General features: G+C 38.5%; 1 protein-coding gene across 1 annotated transcript in view; it reads right to left on the bottom strand.

Annotated features, from left to right (window-relative positions):
- The window catches only part of LRP1B (LDL receptor related protein 1B), a gene marked incomplete at both ends in the record, with an annotated part of 773038 nt that overhangs the window by 197777 nt on the left and 553062 nt on the right, over positions 1 to 22199 (bottom strand). Inside the window, 2 exons of the mRNA XM_082483434.1 lie at positions 2174 to 2318; positions 17995 to 18144. Coding sequence (XP_082339560.1) covers positions 2174 to 2318; positions 17995 to 18144 — 295 coding nt within the window. The remainder of the gene's footprint in view (positions 1 to 2173; positions 2319 to 17994; positions 18145 to 22199) is intronic.

Here is a 22199-nt window from a genome sequence, read left to right as displayed (position 1 = left end):
GGCTCTCCTTACGGTTAAAGTTCAGTAGTACAAAAAGACAGAACTGCTCCTTTTCTTGACTTTTTTACAGTGGAAGATGCATATTAATGACAGACACCAGACATTGCTAACTCATGAGGCCATCTGCACATCTCCGTGGCAGGCAGTTCAAGCATTTTAAAATGACAGAAACATTACTGAATGCCTAAATGTTTATTACTTACTTTTCCACCATATTTAAAACTAAGGGCGAGACTGGCAAAGCACCTTTGGTGTTTCCTAGATTAGGTAAAATGGTAAGCGTTCCCAAAAGTGCTCAATATGGAACTGACTTAATGTACTCTGTACGTATAATACTTATTATCCATCAGACACCTAGCTCCATCCTGCATTCTTTTGGAAGCTTCTCTGCAAAATTAAATTATTTGTTTCACGTAGATCCCCTCCTCATCACTTTCAGTGCAACCATCAACACTTTGAAAGTAGCTAGAATCAGAAATAATCTCTTTCTAATGAATCTCCCAAATGTCTTCATCACTGATATCCAAATTCATAAAACTGTGTGCATGACCCCAAATTACACTTTTTCATATTATCTTAGCTCCCCCTTTGCCAACTAAGTTTTGGCAATATTAGCAATATTCCCCCATTTTTCTGCTATCTTACCTCTGATTTATACTACAGAATCACAGAATGGTCAGGGTTGCAAGGAACCTCTGGAGACCATCCAGTCCAAACCCCCCTGCCAGAGCAGGGGCACCTCCAGCAGTTGCACAGGACGGCGTCCAGGCGGGTTTGGAATGGCTCCAGTGTGGGAGACTCCCCCACCTCTCTGGGCAGCCTGTGCCAGTGCTCTGCCGCCCGCACAGGAAAGAAGTCCCTCCTCATGTTTAGATGGAACTTCCTATGTTCAAGGTTGTGCCTGTTCCCTCTTGTCCTGTCACTGGGCACCACTGCAAAAAGCCTGTTCCCACCCCCCTGGCACCCTGCCTTTAAATATTTATAAGTATTGATAAGATCCCCCCTCAGTCTTCTCTTCTCCAGACTAAAAAGCCCCAAGTCCCTCAGCCTCTCCTCATAAGAAAGATGCTCCAGTCCCCTAATCATCTCTGTAGCCCTTTGCTGGACCCTCTCCAGCAGATCCCTGTCCTTCTTGAACTGGGGAGCCCAGAACTGGACACAGAGATCCAGATGCGGCCTCACCAGGGCAGAGTGGAGGGGAAGGATGACCTCCCTCCACCTGCGGGCCACACTCTTCTTGATGCACCCCAGGATGCCATTGGCCTTCTTGGCCACCGGGGCACATTGCTGGCTCATGGGCATCCTGTTGTCCACCAGGACTCCCACGTCCCTTTCCACAAAGCTGCTCTCCAGGAGCTCAGCCCCCACCCTGTACTGGTGCATGAGGTTATTCCTCCCCAGGTGCAGTACCCTACACTTGCCCTTGTTGAATTCCATAAGGTATCTCTCTGCCCAACTCTCCAGCCTGTCCAGGTCACTCTATAAGGCAGCACAGCCTTCATGTGTGTCAGCCACTCCTCCCACTTTTGTGTCATCGGCAAACTTGCTGGTGGTACACTCTATCCCTTCATCCAGGTCATTGATGAATATATTGAACAGGACTGGACCCAGTACTGACCCCTGAGGGACACAACTCATTACTGACCTCCAACCAGACTCGGCACCACTAACCACAGCTCTCTGAGCTCTATCTGTCAGCCAGTTCTCAATCCACCCCACTGTTCATTCATCTAACCCACACTCCCTAAGCTTGCCTATGAGGATAATGTCACTTCTGTCAATTTAGATGAATTAAACTGCCTTAAACCAAATAGATAATTAGGAATATTAATGAATTCTCTCGTAATACTTCACTTCTTAAAATTGAATAATTTGAGATGAGGTTCAGACTGTTTGTTTTTTTTTTTTTTTTACTAAATATTTTAAACTTAGATTCTGTCAAACTTCACTGTAGTGTAAACTTCAGAAAACAGGATATATCAAAATATATCACACAGATATTCTAAATCAATTATCCTATTATATTCAGTAATCTGTTCAATAAAAAATATTTAATATTATTTTATCCCAGAATTACAATGAAATACATATTCTTTTCTTGTAGCCACGTTTGGAGAGTAACATGGGAAAAGATAATAGGCAATCTAAAAGCTAAACATGCTTAAAATCTTACATACCTTGCTGTGCTGCTTTATCATACACTTTCATATGCACAACACCTGAAGTTTTGTTTCGCAGGACAGTTGGGTTTCTTCCATCTTTTTTGTTACAGGTACCAATCTGAGCTAAGTTCTGGTCTGCCCACCAAAGCTTTTTATCTGTAAAATTTTCAAGTTTAAAAATTAAGATGATCACTATCAAATTACATGTGTTTGAAACCTAAGGTGGGAAAAAGATTTTGAGGTTAATTTTCAGATCAATTTTAAGGAAAATTGCTCAAAGAATAAAGAATGTATTTTTTTTTATTTTAAACACAGAAATTTTGGATTTATAAATTTACTTTTTTCTCTTTAGTGATAGGTTTTCACACATTTTTAAGTGGAAAAAATGAATTCCCAATTTGTAACTGAAAGTTACAAAACCTTATTCACAGATCATATGCTACTACCACACAGGGATTGCTCTCAAACTTTGCTATATCCATTACGTACGTAGAGACGACAGGAACTCTGGTTCCAGGTTTTCATTGCTTGACTTGAGTGTTCAAATTAATAAGTACGACAACTACCATAAAAATCATTAAGGATCTAGTTACTGTCTTAAAGAAATGATTGAAATTACCAACTTACAAGAATAGTAAGTTTTTCATCCTAATTTACACAAGATCTTAAAATAACAGAAAAAATGAGACCTGCTATGCACATACTAGCATAAAACTTCAAGCCATCCTTGTCAATCCACACATGTAGAATACTTGAATCATAGTATGTAGGACTCGTCAAAAAATTATGACAGAGAATTCTCACTTGATGCACAATTGCAGTATGTGCAACACATTTTTCAAGGGTGGTATTTCAGGTGATTTGAGTCATGAAGATTTCACTTAAATTCACACAGGTTTCTAAATGACATGAGGATAGAAACGCTCAGCTTGATCATATTGTTGTGGCAATACCGGTTACTGTGGAACGTAAATTTTCATTAAAAAAGAAATTAAAAGATATGAATGTCAGTACTAATGCAAAGATAATCTTCATCACAATTTAAACAACAGTGTACAATGAAAAGCAATTTAAAAGACATTTCAAGAAATGAAAGGTATACATGAGATGTATATTCTTTATTTCACTTACATCACTTCAGGAAAATGTTATTTTTGAAGCCCTATTAACGTAATTTAAATATCAATGTTAGAGATTGCTTTAGTTTTGTTCAGAAATATACAACAATTGTCAGTGGTACCAGTTTGTCATTTTGAGACTTTGGCTCATTACCTGCTGGAATTAATGAAAGTGCCTCTTCAGTTAAAGAGCTTGCTGGTCTTTTATTCATCTAATGAACACTACTAAGATGGCTCAGTGTCAACAGTTTATAATTTCTTTAAGGTAATAATCTTTACTACTTTTCCTCAAACCAGTATCGGGGTGGTATTCCTACCAAGTTTTGAATACTTCATGTTTCACACCATCACCTGATATTGTACAAATGGGTTATAAAATAAGTCACAACAACCACAAAACAAAAAGGAAAAAAGCAAAGACGACCTTTTGGGAAACACAGTAAGAAGAAATAAAGCAAACAGAAGAAAAGAATATTAAATATGCACTTTTGAAAGCCTTCACAGCAGTTCTCATAGAAAATCTGTATTCCCTATTGCTAAGGCTTGGAAGACAGAATAGGTTAAAATGAGGGGAAATCGGAAGAAAGCTAGAAATGCCCTTCACTTTCTTGGTATTTCTTTATACCCTCATGCATATAAAAGGCCACATTTATTAGCTTTACTGGAGCTCTGAAGGATGACATCAAGATCACAGAACTGCTTTCTACAACAGCTACATCCTGTCAGTGTTTTGATAAAGACGTTAGGGTGACGATGGAAAAGCTCTGTAGCATGACACTGTTACTCGTAATGGCCATACTGTCAAGGACTAGACTTAGGTGTCATGAACCAGAGTGCCCACGGACTGCTCACCTTGATATCACATCTGAGACTATCACGACTTGAGAATCGGGGTGCTGAAATCAGCCATTTGTGACTTGCCAAGACAGAAAAAAACCCCAACCTTTAGATTTCCCATACGCAGGCACCAGCATTGCACACTCAAGATGGAATCATTTGTTTAATGCAAACTAACGCATTCCACATAAATATCTTCCATGAGGTACACGGCAACGGTTCAGTTCAGAGGAAACTGAAGAACACACTGAAATTGCAAAAGTGAATTTCTGAAAGGCAAACGATCTTTTGTCAGATCCAAAAGAATAATAAACATAGTAATGATGCTTCCTGGCTAATTTTAACAGACTAAACACTTGAGAAATTAAACTTGCTTCCAAAACAAGAACTCAGCTAACTCATAGTGACTAAATGTTCACAGTGAAGAGCTCCTTACCTAACCAATGCAAAGTCCTTCAGCTGTTTTCCCCTTATAACATAATATTTTCATGTTTATCTTAATTAATTTCAGCCAGCTTGTTCCCATTATTCCTCAATCTCAATGGATGCTGGAAGCAAAGCAAATCAGTCCTCTCCTGTCTGGGTGAGACTGAAACACAGAGCATACCGAACATACAGAACACACTTAGCCAACGCTAACTCTTAACATCATCCTTCAGTCATTGCATAAAAGCATTATTTCAGTGAAGAACTTCCTGACGTTTCTAGCTGTAGACAAACAAATCCAATGCCAAGCACTGCCAGCTATTTCTATCAGGTGTAACGGGAACAGGCACATCCTGTATTCCAATTTTCACAGTAGAGGCATGAGACAATTCTGCTAGTTTTTGATAACTATTTCCAACCGTAGGAAGAATCAACATGCAGAGCTAACGCAACCTTTGTCAAAATACACATTTCCTTTTGAAGTGAAACCAAGAACACGCATATGCCATACTTCCTTGACAAACTCAAAAGCCACACCATACACAACCTTGTCTGACCGAGCCCCAGTATACTGCGAAAGAGCGGAATGATTGACTGGTTCACTGGCAGCCAGATGGCCACGCAGCACATGTGCTGGCCGGCGTATCACTTCACGTGCAGCTCCAGGGTGGCAACAGCCTGTGCTTTGTTTTGACACACAGAAGATGGGGAATAGAGTGGAGAGAAAAAAGGGAAATTTAAGGAATACATGGAGGAAAATGGGGTATTGTGATAGCAAATTGTGGAACTGTGAAAGGGGAAAGGGTCTACAAGTGCTCACAGTGGAGCACAGCGGAGATGTGGAGACATCTGTTTTGAAAAGAGGAACTCGGGCGAGGTCTTAAGGTGAAAGATGTGGGGTATTGCACTGGAAGTATTATGGAGAGAAGGTTACAGAGAGAAGCTGAAGTTACTGTATTATTAAGATGCAGCAGACATGAAAGCAGTCTTCACCAGTCCAACTTCTGTGGCAACAACTGCTGATTCGAGGCTACTTCCATAGAAAAGCCTGAATTAAAATGTCTAGTTATATATGGAAATTCTACTGACTTTACTCTAGGGAAGAAATTAATTTTCAGAAGTGAATAAAATTGCTTGCAATGCTAAAACACATTTTTCATTAAAACCAAATTATAATCAATAACTAAGAAATCATGCAAAAAGTTAGAAGCAGGCACTACCTCCCAATGCATCAGAATACTTATTGTAACAGCTTTGGTATCAAACTCAAACTTCAATGAACTAATGAGCCAACACTGACACAGAAACCACAGCCAGTCTTCTGACTTCAAGTCCTTAAGCCATGAGTCCTCACGGTCTCTGGAGTTCACACAGATGTATGATGGGATGGCCTCGATGTCCCCGCATGACAAGTAAGTTTCACAGTCATTAATACATATCATAATGCTTGGTTTCTCATTTTCCTTGAATGCCAGAACACCCTACCTGAGTCCTTAACTCCTGAAGTCCCAAGAGTAAAACAGTACAATGACCTTCTTCAGGCTCATTGTGGATTATCGGTTTCTCCTGACTTAGTCAAGTCAATCACCCTACTGACTGGCTAACACTCTGTAGCTCACTGCTTCAGAAAAGCAGCTATGGATTTTTACATTATGAATTAAAAAGTATACTTCTGAGGATCCACAGTCTATATTTTTCCTATATTCCTATATTATATTTTGTTAGTAAAATTTAATCAATCAAATAAAATGTAGCTCTGGTACTAGCCTTCTAGGATGTCTCAGTAAAAAACAAGGTTTCATAGAATCATAGACAAGTTTGTGTTGGAAGGGACCTCTAAAGGTCATCTAGTCCAACCGCCCCTGCAACGACCAGGGACATCTTCAACTAGATCAGGTTGCTCAGAGACCCGTCCAACCAGCCCTTGAATGTTTCCAGGGATGGGGGATCTCCCACCTCTCTGGGCAACCTGGGCCAGGGTTTCACCACCCTCAGTGTAAAAAATGTCTCCCTTATATCTAGCCTGAATCTTCCCTCTTTTAGTTTTAAGCCATTAGCCCTTGTCCTATCACAAGATGCCCTGCAAAAAAGTTTGTCCCCATCTTTCCTGTAGTTCACCTTTAAATACTGAAGGTCACAATTAGGTCTCCCTGGAGCCTTCTCATCTCGAGGCTGAACCACCCCAACTCTCTCAGCCTGTCCTCATAGCAGTGGTGCTCCAGCCCTCTGATCATCTTCGTGGCCTCCTCTGGACTCACTACAGCAGGTCCATGTCTTTTGCATGCTGAGGGCTCCAGAGCTGGATGCAGTACTCCAGGTGAAGTCTCACCAGAGCGGAGTAGAGGAGCAGAATCACTTTCCTTGACCTGCTGACCACACTTCTTCTGATGCAGCCCAAGATACAGTTGGCTTTCTGGGCTGCAAGCACCCATTGCCGGCTCATGTCCTGTTCCTCTCCAATTTAGAGAGAAGGATGTTGTGGGGGACTGTGTCAAAGACCTTACAGAAATCCAGATAGATGACATCCGTAGCTCTTCCCTTGTTTACTGATGTAGTCACTCCATCATAGAAGGCCAAGAGGTTGCTTAGGTAGGACTTGCCTTTGGTGAAGCCATGTTGGCTGTCTCAAATCATCTCCCTGTCCTCCATGTGCCTTAGCATAGCTTCAAGGAGGATCTGTTATATGATCTTCCCAGGCACAGAGGTGAGGCTGACAGGTCGGTCATTGCCAGGGTCCTTTACCTGGCTGCCATGACTTTTCAAATATCATGGAGAGTGGCTTGGCAACTACACCAGCCAATTCCCTCAGGACTTGCAGATGCATCTCATCAAGTCCCATAGACTTCTGTATATTCAGGTTCTTCAGGTGGTCCAAACCTGATCTTCTCTTACAGTGGGAGGGACTTTTCTCTCCCAGTCCCTGACCTATGGTCCATCCACTTGAGAGGCTGGAGGAGAGAGGTTGCCAGTGAAGACTGAGGCAAAAAAGTTGTTGAGTACCTCAGCTTTCTCCTCATCCGTTGTTACCAGTTTGCCAGTCTTGCTCATCAGGGAGACTATGCTTTCTTTGACCTTCCTTTTCTGGCTGACATACCTGTAGAAGCCCTTCTTATTATTCTTTGCATCCCTTGCCAAGTTCAGCTCCAGCTGCACCTTGGCCTTCCTGATGCCATCCCTACACAACCGGGCAGTGTCCCTATATTCTTCCCAGGATGCCTGTCCCTGCTCCCACTGCCTGTGCATCTCTTTCTTGACCTTTAGTTTGACCAGCAGGTCTCCAGTCAGTCATGCCAGTCTCTTGCCTTCCTTTCCTGATCTCTTACACCTGGGGATTGAGAGCTCTCGCGCTGTGAAGAAAGCATCCTTAAAGATCTGCCAGCTCAGTTCTGCTCCCTTGTCCCTGAGGGCAGTTTGCCAGGGGGCCCTATTGACTAACTCCTTGAAGAGCTGGGATTTTACTTTCCTGAAATTCAGGGTCCTGACTTTACTCTTCGCCTGACCTATATCCCTCAGGACTGTGAAGTCCACCAGTGCATGATCACTGCAGACCAGGCTGCCTCCAATCGTGACATCACTGATTAGCTCGCTTGCATTGGTGACCATCAGGTCCAGTGTCACATTCCCTCTGGTGGGGCTGTCTATTACCTGGCTTAAGGAGTTATCCTTGATGCACTCCATTTGTCCCCTGGATTGTGTACAGCTCGCTGTGCTGCTTTTCCAGCAGATGTCAGGGTGGTTGAAGTCCTCCAGCAGGAAAAGAGGTTTCATTGGCTCATCTCTGTTATATTCTCTCAGTTAACAAAGTAGTATAAAAATAAGTGCAAGGAACTCCTCTGTGCTCTAAGTCTTTTGGAAAAGTAACTATTTTAAACAAACTGAACTAGCTAACATTTTCATATCACATTACCTCAGACCTAGATTTGACCAATAGTCTCAAGGGCAACACAATATAGTTTTCATGTGAATGTTAAAATTAACCATGAAAGGAAAAACAAGAGAAAAAGAAAATGAAATTATAGCAGCTGTTTGAATTCAACTTTATCTTCAATTTGTCACGTATATTTTCCAACTGGAACAATGTAATTGGCAGTATATGGACAGTACCGTACGCTTAGGCTACTGACAAACTACTGCTTTGCACTGAGTTAACATTTCACTATATTTAAAGTATTAATTATTGTGAAATACAATCTCATAGCAATGTTCTACATGAAGAAAAAAGTATGAACATTTCCTTTTTTTCTCCAAATAGTTATGTATCTTTTAAACATCTTAAATGAAATAATTAAATGGGGCAAGTCTGTATAATGGTGAGTTTAACATCATCAGCATTTGAATTTCAGACAGAAAAAGTTATTACCGTTGATGAACCAGAAGTAAAAACCCAGATCAAAAAAACTTTTAAACTTCGGGAACACTGCCTTTCCAACAGATGTTGAGTATTAGGTTCATTTCAAGTTCATTTTCTTTTCAGTTAAATTAATTGTTGCCTATGCTGCAGTTTTAATATTTAAATAACTAATTTATAAAGCCAGACAGTTGAGTGTTTCATGATGAAAGTTACAGATCTGAAAAATAATTTCCATTGCAGTAACTGTAAAAAGTTACTGTACAAAAGAAAATAAACTCTGAAAATATCAAGGGAAAAAAAGCATTTACTGAGTAGTCTTCACAGGTATATGATGAGACAACAATCCATAGAACAAAAATATTCTTAATATGAAGGCTTGGAGACACAAATGGAACTTTCCAGTGAAACTTGTGTAAAATATAAAGGAAATATATCCTCCTACACACCCAAACATGCCAGAATTGACTGAGTGAAAAGATCTGCAATATCAATCTGTTAAATTAACGGTAGCTTGCACCTGATGATGCCTTTTATTAGACAATCCTTACAGCAAGAAATTCCTGTGCTCAATTTTGATGGTGTGAATTATAACAGAAAGACAGATGTGAGCAAAGAACATAAAAGTGACTGTGATATAATGCATAAGTGAAATCATGGGAATTTGCCACCACCGCCTTTTTTTTTTTTCTCCTGTGAGATTATGATCCACAATAACGAATATGTATGCTAAAAGTTTAGCCTACCTTTTTCAATGAAATTATTATATGTGAAGAAGTGATTTTAGTCTTCAAATCCTCTATTTCACCATGAATCAGAATGGCCCATTAAATAATTTTGGGGGGAATGACTGCAGTCCTGCGCATAGCATACTACAACATACTGCTTTACATATCCAAATCCAACCATAAAATATTTTTTTTTTTTTTAAGAATGGAGTACAGGAAGGAAGCAAAACACACAGTTTTGGCGTTTTGCATCACTTACTTCAAAGAAGTGATCAAATGCTCTCAGGCATTTCTTTAGTATTTTGTGCAAAAACTCATGCTTGGCTATGGTTTCAACAGCTCCAAAAACTGAGATGGGCTGACTTGCCTTTCTCTTTAGGGAAATGAAACAAAAAAAACCACAAATACCCAATTTTCCATATTCTTTTACTGACAGATGAAGGCATGGCATGTGCTTAATCAAGAAGTTCAATTACCAATAATTAGCTGCACCACAAAGAGTTTCCTTTCTCCCCTTTAGTATTAGCATAGAGCAAAACCATTTCTACGTCACCAACTGAATGTCCCATCATGTGCTTCTTTTGCTTACTGAGCTACTAAATGAGACTATTGCTATTTTCTTATGCAGTTAAGAGTATCTAGACAATTTCCATTATTGGTGGCAGACATGTCAGTTCATAGAGTTCTTTCCCTCCTTTCATGACACAAGAAACAGAAATCATCACAGCATAAACTTAGTAGTAGTCCTTGAAGTACCTGACTGTGAACACAGAAACTGAGTAGTCTCTTACGCCACCTATACTGCTAAAAAGGACAAATCACAACAAATCACCAGTGAATTCTCAAAATACACTTTATAATGATTCTTTTAACTTCCTCTTCTGTCCTTGTTAAGATGACATCTGGATAAAAATTTAATTGAAAATATAACTTACAAAGTGTTACTGAACTAGTATTCATTATTCTTTTACATGGCGGCTTTATACGGTATACTACAAGTTTTAGAAAGAGATATGGATACAGTATGGGGAGTTAAATGAGAAACACAACCTGAAAATTTAAGTTGAAGTTTATGCAAATCCTGACAATCCAGGTATATTAACCATAAAAACCAACCAACCAAACAAAAACCACCAACAAAACAACACCACAAAACCCAACCAAAACCAAAACCAAACAAAACCAAAACCAACCCACAAATTCTGAAGTACAGATATCTTGAGGACAAACCTCTTATGACTACCTGCCACAAAACACGACTGGTCACAGCCGGCCAGTTATGCCCTAAGACCTAAAGAATACAGGCTTTAATTGTTCAGAAACTGCTTCAAGGCCAATATACGCCACAACAGCCTCACACCAAAAAACCCTCACCACGTTACACAGCTATTTCTGACTACAGTTCTCAGCAGAATTTTGGATTATTTCTCTCTGCATTATCAATATATTCTCTCATTAGATAACTCATCTGTGATTCCTAGTATTAGGATGAATTAATCCATTTCTATATTAATTTTAAAATATACTAGATTATTTTAGAAAATGACGACTAGCATAAAGACAACTTGCTTGCACAAACTAGGGAAGAAATAATGCTATTTGAAACCTTTAAATATCAAACTGAAGTTAAATGATTTATTTGCTTGATTATGCTAACAAGAGTGTTGTTCGATCACTAATTACAATCTTGTTGCTGAAACTAGGTTATAATATACATTAAAATTGTTGTATTTATCCATGTTGTTGGGTAATTAGCATTAAGTGCAGCAACTTATTGGGAAACAGTAATTTCAAATGCCAAAATTTGCTACACTGGCATTGTGGACAGTCCTTTGGAGATTTCAAGCAGTACTCTGAATGCAGATTGTGATGGGCCATTAGTTTTCATTAATGGTGGTTTGAGTATTTATGGAAGACAACTATGTACTGTACTTAGAACTGGGCAAATTGCCTAGATATATTTCATATATTAATGCTAATGTAATGAATGGTGTTACGGCAATTAGAAGACTGATGACTTGGAAAATTAAGGTGTATGTATTTGAAGTTTCCTGATCTAAGCAGCCCCCTTCACTTCGCAATTACATCCAGAGAAGTCCCAGCTCCCACCACTTGAGTTACTAGAAATTCTGGTTACCGGCATTCTGCTGTTATTTTTGAAACTTTACTTAGGATAAAACAAAAATCAGATAACCCATATATTATTTAATCACATGATGAAAAGAAAAGGCAGCAGAGAATGGTTTATGTTGGAAGGACCTTCAAGATCATCTACTTCCACCACCCCTGCCATAGGCAGGGACACCTCCCACTAGACCAGGTTGCTCAAAGACCCACCCAACTTGGCCTTGAACACCTCCAGGGATGGGGCAGCCAAAACTTCCCGATATCTAATCTAAATCTACCCTCTTCCAGTTTGAAGCCGTTACCCCTTGTCCTATCACTACATGCCCTTGTAAAATGTCCCTTTCCAGCTTTCTTGTAGGTGAGGTGCCCTTCAGATACTGGAAGGCTGCTATAAGGTCTCCCTGGAGCCTTCTCTTCTCCAGGCTGAACAATCCCAACTCTCCCAGCCTATCTTGATAGGGGAGGCGATCCAGCCTTCTGATCATCTTTGTGGCCTCCTCTGGACTCACTCTAACAGGTCCATGTCCTTCTTGTGCGGAGAACTCCAAAGCTGGTTGCAGTATTCCAGGTGGAGTCTCAGCAGAGCAGAGTAGACCCTCAACCTGCTGGCCATACTGCTTTTGATGCACCCCAGGATGCGGTTGGCTTTCTGGGCTGCAAGCACACATTGCCGGCTCACGTTGACCTTTCCATCCACCAATACCCCCAGGTCCTTCTATTCAGGGCTGCTCTCAATCCATTCTCCACTCAGCCTGTATTTGTGCTTGGGATTGCCCTGACCCACGTGCAGGATCTTGCATTTGGTCTTGTTGAACTTCATGAGGTTGGCACGGGCCCACCTCAAGCCCGTCCAGGTCCCTCCAGTACGTCGACCACTCCACACAGCTTGGTGTCGTCAGCAAACTTGCTGAGGGCGCACTCAATGCCACTGTCCGTGTTGCCAACAAAGATGTTAAACAGCACCGGTAGATGTTAAACAGCACCGGTGAATATATTTTGGTAATATGAACCCACATTTCCTGTCTAAAGTAAAATACTGTAATTGTTACTGTCTATTCTGGTTGTTTGAAAATACACCTTGATGACGGCATTATATACAGTTTGTGTTCAAAAGACATTGGTCTAATATCTGCACTCCCATTAAAAAGCTAATACATATGTCTAATTTTGTTGTATTGCTGATTGTATTTTTTTAGATGAATTTCAACAGAAATAGCACTTATAGAGTCATTCACTTCAGGAGGTTTATCTATTTTACACTAGTAAGCAGCAATTAGAAAATGCTACTTCTCAGTATCATGGAATATTTCCTTTGAGGTTTCTACCATAAGTATTTAAAAAAAACAATCACCAATGCACAACAAATTATATCCTCATTATACAATCTACATCATGTTCCTATTTTGTAGTGAAATGAGCTGGATTTTGTGTAAGCTATCTTTTTGTGAGGACCTGATACAAAATCCAATCCATTACTTCCACCAAAACCGCTGACAGGAGCCTTCAATATCTTTTTCTTCTCAGCAACAAACTTACAGTAACTAATCAATACTTTTCCAGCAATGCTCAGTTTATGATTCTGAGCCATATGTCATTAAAGAAAGAATATGCCAGTTTGGAAATACATCCAGATGCTGCTGCAAGTTCCTTTGTAATCCAAATGTTGTGATAGGACGACTCTGCTCACCAATTCAGAAATATATCTACTTCTCACCAGAAAGGTAAATTTCTAACCATATTCAGTTACAGTCAAGGAACCATTTTCATTAAGTAATTTGGAAGGGAGCAAATGAGACTTCCTGCAGAATGCCAAATACTTCTATATAGTTTGATTACATTCAGACACTGGCTACCAGAAAAAACTGCTAGAATCAGATGCTGAAAATGATACATTAACACAAGCATAGGAAATATTTTCTTAATGTTGAAAAAAGCATCACTGTACCATATAAGAAAATTAGAGAGATTGTCACACGGAACACCCTGAGTTTCCAAAACAGTGGATATATTTGTTATTAATTTGTACACGGTGTCAGTAGCAGGTATTGAAAATTACATGGGGCATAGGGTGCTGTGAATTAGATAAGCTTCTAAAAGACCAGAAGAAACTTCAGAGTTTTTTGAACAAAATAAAATGAATAGTTAACACAGTAGCAGAAGAAAATTACTGTTGACCAAATGTAAGACAATAAACAGTGGGAGGTACTAAACAAGGAATTCACAGGCAGTTCTGAATGGTAAATTAGCTAAAAATGATTGATGTTGCATACACTGCCATTTCACACAGTGAATGTGAATTTGAAGAAAAAGTGAGACAAGTAGAAAAGCAAACGTGGATTTATAGCAACACCTTTGTAATACAGATTGACAACAGCAAAAATCAATTTTTGTAGGCATGGAAAAAAATAGTAATTTTGTATATATTCAAATGCTGTACTTTCAAATGGAATATAATTTTCATCCCATCTATATTATGTTCAAAAAGACGTAGCAAAAGCAGGCACCAAAAGTCTAGGAATTTTGGAGCTCATGGAATAAGAAAGACGACTGACACTACTGAATAGAAAACCAATAAAAGAAAGAATAAAAATACATAAAGGTGTGAATTATATAACTTTTTTCCATTTCCCTCAATGCTAAACCTGAGAGTCACTTTGGCACCAACTTTTTTGCTAGCATTATCATCACCTTCTATATGTTCCCACTAAAGGATGTAATAGTAGGAAAACATTAAACAGAATCTGGAAAGGATTAAACAACATTAAACGTCTGAAACAGTAGTGGTAACTTCCCAACAGTTTACAACGGCTGAACTGCAACACTAAAATAGAGGGATTGAAAGCAATGAAGTACAAACAGCGAGGAGATTGAGGAGTACCACTAAAGGGGAATGGCATTCATCATTACCTGGTGAAGCTCTGAACTACTCCATAAACTATATTAAATAGCAAAACAAAACACTACTGACTTAGCTCGTGTTATTTATTGAGTTCATACCACAGTACACAACCATGGAGCGCCTAACTGCTTCTCATTTCTTTTCCCATTTTGAAATAAACAGAATCAAAGATCAAGGTAACACAGAGATATCAGAAGAGCACAGAGATTACCAAAGCAAGAAAGAAGTCAGTCTTGGGTCAAGCCTCTGTCAGTCATTAGTTTTTTATAGTTCTGAAAAACCTTCTGGAATGACAACTCTAAGACATAGCAAAAACCAGCAGAAACTGTCAGAAGATCTGTCAGGTATCTGTGCAAAAGGCTGTCCAGACAAGGAATGGAAGACACTAGCTTTTCACGCAGACTACTGGATTATCCTTGGGTGTCCCTGGGAGCTCCTGCTCTCTGGCAAGGAGAGTGATGGCTGGAAAGATGCTAGTAAGGAGATGCTTCACAAACAGCTAAAAAAATATTCAGAAGCAAGAAGGACTGAGGTCCTAAAAGAGATCACCGGTACAGTAAATTTATTAGAAATTCAGCAATTTTTTTGACAATCCTTTCTCCCCCAGTGCACCCGCCCAGTGCACAGGAACCAGGGCTATCTTAGATGACATTACCCTGTCCCCTCAATCCACTGAGGTTCCCTCCAACTTTTCCTTGGTTTTGCTCTTCAGACCAATAAAGGTTCTGATGATCAACAACAAATGAGCAATGTATGACCTGGTGAGACTACTGTACAAAGGGAGTCTCAAAATACCCGACTCTATCTTCTCTTTCTGCCCCAGTACAAACATAACCCAACAGTATAACATGATCATATACTTAAATAAACAAAAAAATAAGCTTTCCAAAATACTGCTTTTACCTAGAGAGACACTAAATGTGAAAGGCAGAAGAATGAAAAGACAGCAGAAGCCTACAGGACTCTGCAGCACTGAGTGGAACGTAAATGCTACAAAACAGCTAAGAATTTGGGCACAGATATCATACCTGTTTTCTTTTTCAGTCACTGATGAATTCAAATAGTAAAAAAAAAAAATAGATTAGTATATGCACAGAGAAAAAACATTCCAGCTCATCTTGGTTTGTTACTGTGTTTTTAGATAAAAGTAGTCAAGAAAATTTATGAAACCGACCAAAAAATGATGCAATAAACACTGTAAGTACTGTGATTCACCCGCTAGATCTTCCTATTAAATTGCAGCCAAACAGATCAACAGGGGTACTAAATTTTGTCACACTACCACGTTAACTCTTACATTAGAACAAATAAGAAGAATTACTACATTTATATCTTATTAGTTATGTTCATTTATCAATTACAGCTCTCTTATCTTGCTTCATATAACATTCCATTTTTTGTTCTGATCCATTTTCACGCAGGAAAGCCTGACTTTAAGAAGCTGGTGTAAAGCCACCAGCACTGCAAGAAAATAAATGACATTTATGTTGCTACAATATGTTCCACAATATAAAAACATACAGGAGAAATGAATACAGAAACTTTTCATGTTTTTCAATCAGCACATACATTACTGTTTATAAAACTGTATCTGTTTGCACTTTTCTCCAACAGATTTATATATGGAATCATACTGCAATGTCATATTGCAGTTTCTTACAGCTACGGCTCCAACAGACAAAATCCAAAAGCAAAACAAACAGAAAAACCGAAACACATTGTAAGTTTTGTTTACCAATTTTGAGTAGGAAGAATTGTCATCACCCATAACAACAAACCATCCCAAACTAGGAATATTAGATGTATGCTTGTGTTTAAAAACTACGCAGCAGAAATTCTCACATCTCCACATCTGTAAAAATTCAACTACTTTCATGCAAACAAGCACGAAACACTTGTCTTTTAAATGATAGCTATATACTCTTTATTCAATATCCCAGATGGATGATCACTGTTGTAGCTTCTGTGAGTCACAGATGAAGACTTGATACCTCAGGCATCTCAATGACAGTACGACCAAAGACTCTTTACATCTCCTATTAAAGACTTGCAATAGCTTCCTAAAGTAAAGGTCATCTAGTCTCTCTATTTCTAGTCATAATCAAAGAAAGACAATTTTTCTACATTAATGTTCATGGCTCCTTCTGACACAAAACTTGCTTTTGTTTATGAACGCATATATAAAAGCATTCCTTCTCCGACAGATTTTGTGGCATTTAGAGTTCAATATAAGCCAAATATGTGTGTGTGTCCTGTTTTACCTCAAACCAGAACAGCATAATGAAACTAGGTTAGCAGTTACTACTTATATGACTTAATTTACACTATATGCATAAAGTCTTTGGAGTTCATTCCACACAACTTTCACAAGCACACCAACTATATGTATGTTATATAATCAATCAATCAATAAAATACTTTATAAAAAGACTCTGGCAGTGTATGAGTCAACTATCCCACCAAAAGTCTACTTATCAACTCAACTTTTTTTTGGAACACCCGAGTTAATTACAAATAATTTTTAATTGAACCAGAACAGAGCAAAGCGTGTGGAGGAAATGCAGAAAGCTCTAAAGTTATCTCTGGAATAATATAAATCACTAGTTCTGAGTCAGACACACTATATCGCAGGTTCAGCAAGGGACAAGAGCTGAAGACACATATGGGAAGCAGTCAATTCGAAGCAATACTCTCATAATATTCATCAATCTTCAACTTAAAGACTTCTTGAATTTCTTAGGATTTTTTCCTTATGTTACTGTTCTTCTGATAATTTTTTTTATAATTTACAAGTTCTTAAACATTCTAAACTTTTCTCTTGTGCAAAGTATAACAGAACTTTTTTTTAATCAATTTAATACGTAGAATGTTAGCAGACATCTGAAAATTCAAATAATCAATTTTTCCAAATCATCAATTCATAACCCAAAGAAAACGTTACAAAGTGCAAGCCAATCTCACAAACTAGGACAATCCTGAACCAAGGCAACAGAAAAGTGAGCAGCAGAAGAAACAAGTCATAGAAAATTCTCTGTAATAAACAGCATAACACACCTCCTTCCAACATGCTTTACAAGTAACTAAAGCAAATATAAGCCATCAGTCTGTTACCTTCATCCTGTGTATATATAGACTATACTTAGAAATATCTACTTGTAATACAGATTGTAAACTGTCTGTTCAATGAAATATAAAAATGTTTTTCACAAAAAAAAAAATCAGTCTCATTGGCGAATGTACTCTCTGTATTATTTACATTAAAACAACAGTAGCTTCTCCAAGCTTTTGATATTTCATCATTAATTAGCTTCCAATCATTTAAAAACTATGTTATTACCACTGGACTTACCCATAATGGTTAAAGCTGTGGCTTTTGTTAAGTCTTCTTTCATTGAATCTATTATTTCAAGATTACCACCATCCAAGTTGCATCTATTTATGGTTCCATTTCCTGAACTGATCCAGTAAAGTTTGTTCTCCCCATAATCTATTGATAAACCTGTAATTAATGTATACAACTTTAACTGTGGCTTGAATTTATAATATACATTTAGTGTTAAGCTGTTTTCATAATAAAAGTGTATTTAAGAAATATGTGTCTGTACACACACACAATTATATTATCTATCCACTCAAACTTTAAAAAGAAATATGAGAAAACCCAATAAACGTGGTCATTCACAGTGGAAAAAACATGCTTTTAAAAAGATTTCTGCCTTTTATTTCTCCCATCTACAGAAATCAGTGACTGCCCGATGAAAGCGTATTATTTGGCAATGAACAATTACTTGAATGAACTGAGGTCCTAAGCGAGGTCATTAACTACTAGTAAATGTGAACTAGAAGCCATCATTTATATTCTAAAAATATGAATACCTAAAGACTTAGAAAACAAGCTACTTTTTGTGATTAAGAACTATAAATGTCTGTTCTCTCCCTACATGCACAGGCCTCTGCTTAGAATGCAGAAATACCAAAACCTAATACTAGTTCTCAATAAATTTATAGTATTAAATTTAATTTTGCTTCATAGTGAACTGACCTCACAATCAGTTCTTTGGAGTTAGAAGCAAGAAAACTGTACAATTAAAAATACTTCCAAAATAATCTGCTAAACAAACAAGGCATATAATTTTCTGGAAGTAAGAGCAAAGAACTAAGAGATAAAGTGTTTCAAACTTCTATAATTCTTTAAAAATATTCAAGTAACTCTAGCAGGAGATTTTCCACAGTGAATTACGCTTGGCATGGTGACAATACATGCCACAATAATTTGCTTTGGTACTAGACTTTTCCCAGAACTCATGTTAGTTATCCAGCAGCAAGTTGCCAAAAAATACTGTATTTCGCTCCATAGGTCAATCTCTTGATAGTGTACAGTACCCTTCTTCCATCCTGTAAACTGCTGCTCTGCGGACAGCCAGGTCTATTTTCCCAATGCCGGCAGGAGAAAGCAGTGCCATGTGCTGCAGTAGTTACAGCTGGCATCACGCCACTACTTCTCTACCCACGTTTGACACAGTAGGCCAAAAGGTGCCTGCTTTTTAAGCTTGTCAAAAACAACTTTCCAGTTCCTTTACAGTTACTGATATTTTTTTTGGCCCCCCCTCTCTGCAAGCGTATCCCCTGGAAGAAAAACAACACACGCTCCAGAGAGGATAAGGGTACGGAGCAGTGCCGTCAGGAGAGAGTGATCTTGTAGCATCTTTCTGCACGTAGGTGTTTTCGTGCTTGTACAAAGTGAAAAGACAGTGCCACAGACCTTGGAGACAAGCAGCACTTACAGTACTTAGGCCTAAGACAGGGAACTCTCCTGGGGATGTGGATGAACCTTGCTCCGGGTTACAAAGGTAATATGCAAGTATAAAGGTTTCCTTACTGCGGCACAGACAGCACTTAATATTCCCTGTAACTCCTGACTGCTCCCAGTCAGCCGCTCACCGATTTCACCCAGACAGATCTATTTATGGGGTTGCCGTGAATGCAGTCTACACAGCAATTACAATGTTATCTTGTCAGGTTTTCTACTTCTTCAGTTATTAAACTGGTGTTTCTACACATGGGTATTCCAATTACACAGCAGCAACTGACAGAAATAACATTCCTATCTTCTACCCAAGTCTACCACATTTTTCTTCCCAAAATATTTTCCTGTTGTGTTATTCCACCTGTTACCAACATCTGTGAAAATGTATTATTTCTCAGGTAAGCAGAGCATGTTTATTTAGATTTTTTTCAGGAATTGTCCTGTTTTTACTAATATTTTCATTAGGTGACTTACTAGCCGTAAGCATCACAGGTACCCCGACACATTCTTGCGTGGGTGACTGGCTTACACCTTATGCCACAGATGCCAAAGTCAACCTGAATACGTGGATTGTAAAACGTTGATCTCAGATAATTCTGTTGTGTTTTAAAAAAAAGTATTACCATATCATAGAATGGTTAGAGTTGGAAAAGACCTTAAAGATCATCTAATTCCAACCCCCCCGCCATGGGCAGGGACACCTCCCACCAGCCCAGGTTGCTCAAAGCTCCACTGGCCTCTAAAAAACTTCCAGGGATGGGGCAGCCACAGCTTCTCTGGGCGACCTGCGCCAGTGTCTCACCACTCTCAAAGTGAAAAAAAAATTCTTTCTAATATCTAATCTAAATGTGCCCTCTTCCAGTTTAAATCCATTACCCCCTGTCCTATCGCTACACTCCCTGATAAGGAGTCCCTCCCCATGTTTCCTGTAGGCCCCCTTCCAGTACTGGAAGGGGCTATAAGGTCTCCCCAGAGCCTTCTCTCCCTCCGGGCTGAACACCCCCAACTCTCTCAGCCTCTCCTCGTAGCAGAGGTGCTCCAGCCCTCTGATCATCTTCGTGGCCCTCCTCTGGACTCGCTTAACAGGTCCATGTCCTTCTTATTTTGGGGTCTCCAGAGTATGACTTAGGCCATCACTGTTTTCACATGCATTTTCCAATTTCCTTACTCAAATTTCCAGAAATAGGCTACTATTTAAAAAGTGTATGCCAAAGGTTATTCCAGCAATTCATACACAGAGGTACCAATCTTCAAGCCACATATGTAATGAGATCTGAGCTTCCACTACCAGAAAATCAAGTTTGATATTTTAATTTGGTGCATCTGTGAAGTTCAAGGAAATGAATCTTGTTAGCATTTTTTGTATACTTATTGTTTAAATAATGAATGTTCCTCTAACTTCATTTTTACCTGTAGAAATGTTCTCTAAAAAGCAGAGGATGCTTAAGGGAACAGTGCGTTCCAAGAACATTAAAGATGGGATTCATTCTAAATTAATTAAATGTTGGATACTGCTGTTACAGCTTAGACGAATTATAGGAATAGTATTTGCAATTTTTGTTCACATTTAACACCTTAGTGACTTAAGAAAGATTTTCTTAACTGTTCATGGCTGATTACATTTGAAGTGAAAAAACAGTGCTTAAAATTAGGAAATCCTTAGGTTTATTTCTCTGCTAAACACACATACACAGTTAAGAAATAACTGTTTTAAAACAAAATAAATTTAAGATGAAAATTTCAAGAGCCAGTCTCAAGAAGATTTTTGGCTCACATCTGCAACCGTTTTGTTTGTAGACTATGCTATATATTCAAAAGAACGCACAAATTAGCAAGGGATATTCAAGTAGAGAGTCAGCCAAGAAAATGAAACAGGAACAGCTCTACAGCAAATGGGGTCATACCATAATGCTCAGCAAAATGGAGACGAAGTTTTTTTCAGAAGAAGGGACTGAATTCTATTTAAAAAACAAAACAAAACACCCCACGCCTGCAAGACCAAACCCAAATAATACTCTCCCTCTATAATTATGGAGTCCTTTGAATATAGCTCAGAGAGTGATGCAGTACATTTTTAAAGGTTATTTATCAAAGCTATTTCAAAACCTACCAAGAATACAATACACAATTTCATAATAGCCATTTCCTTAAAAAATCCACTGGGTGCATGGTTTGTATATTTAGAGTTTTATAACAAAGAACTGCTTAACTGAAAGGAAATTCAAGACACCAATGATCTGCATCACAAAGTATAAAATTAAGCACTAACTCTGACTGCAGTTTAATGGAAGTCCAGCAACTCGTTCCTTTTTCAACCAATCCATATGTGAGCCTTTTGGAACTGCAGAATGGACTAGGAAGTCCTATCTAGTATGTGCAAGTTAAGATAAGAGAGACACGATCTGTCATCCTAAGATTATCAGTTTCCAAAATCTTCAAACTACATACTCTTAGTGTTAAAATAAATGATTTTAATTGAAATCGCCTCCTTCTATTGATAAAACTCAAACTGAGAAAAAAAAATCCACCAGGATATTTCAGGTCACATTGAAATACTTTCCCTCATTCTTCAAATTCTGAAATTATGTCTCAAGAAAACTAAAAACCCCATCAATTATGAGGACATTTGACTCCAATAAGACATGTATTTGTCTTTTTCAGTAATCACCCTGTGAACTCACTTATTAGATCATTCACCTCACTGCTTAAATACTCAAAATTAGCACTGCATCAACTAAAGTTTCACT

Source organism: Vanellus vanellus (assembly GCF_965231255.1).
Source record: "Vanellus vanellus genome assembly, chromosome: 5".
Taxonomy (NCBI): Eukaryota; Metazoa; Chordata; class Aves; order Charadriiformes; family Charadriidae; genus Vanellus; species Vanellus vanellus.
The sequence above is the reverse complement of the archived record's forward strand: the minus strand, read 5'-3'. Positions and strand labels throughout refer to the sequence as shown.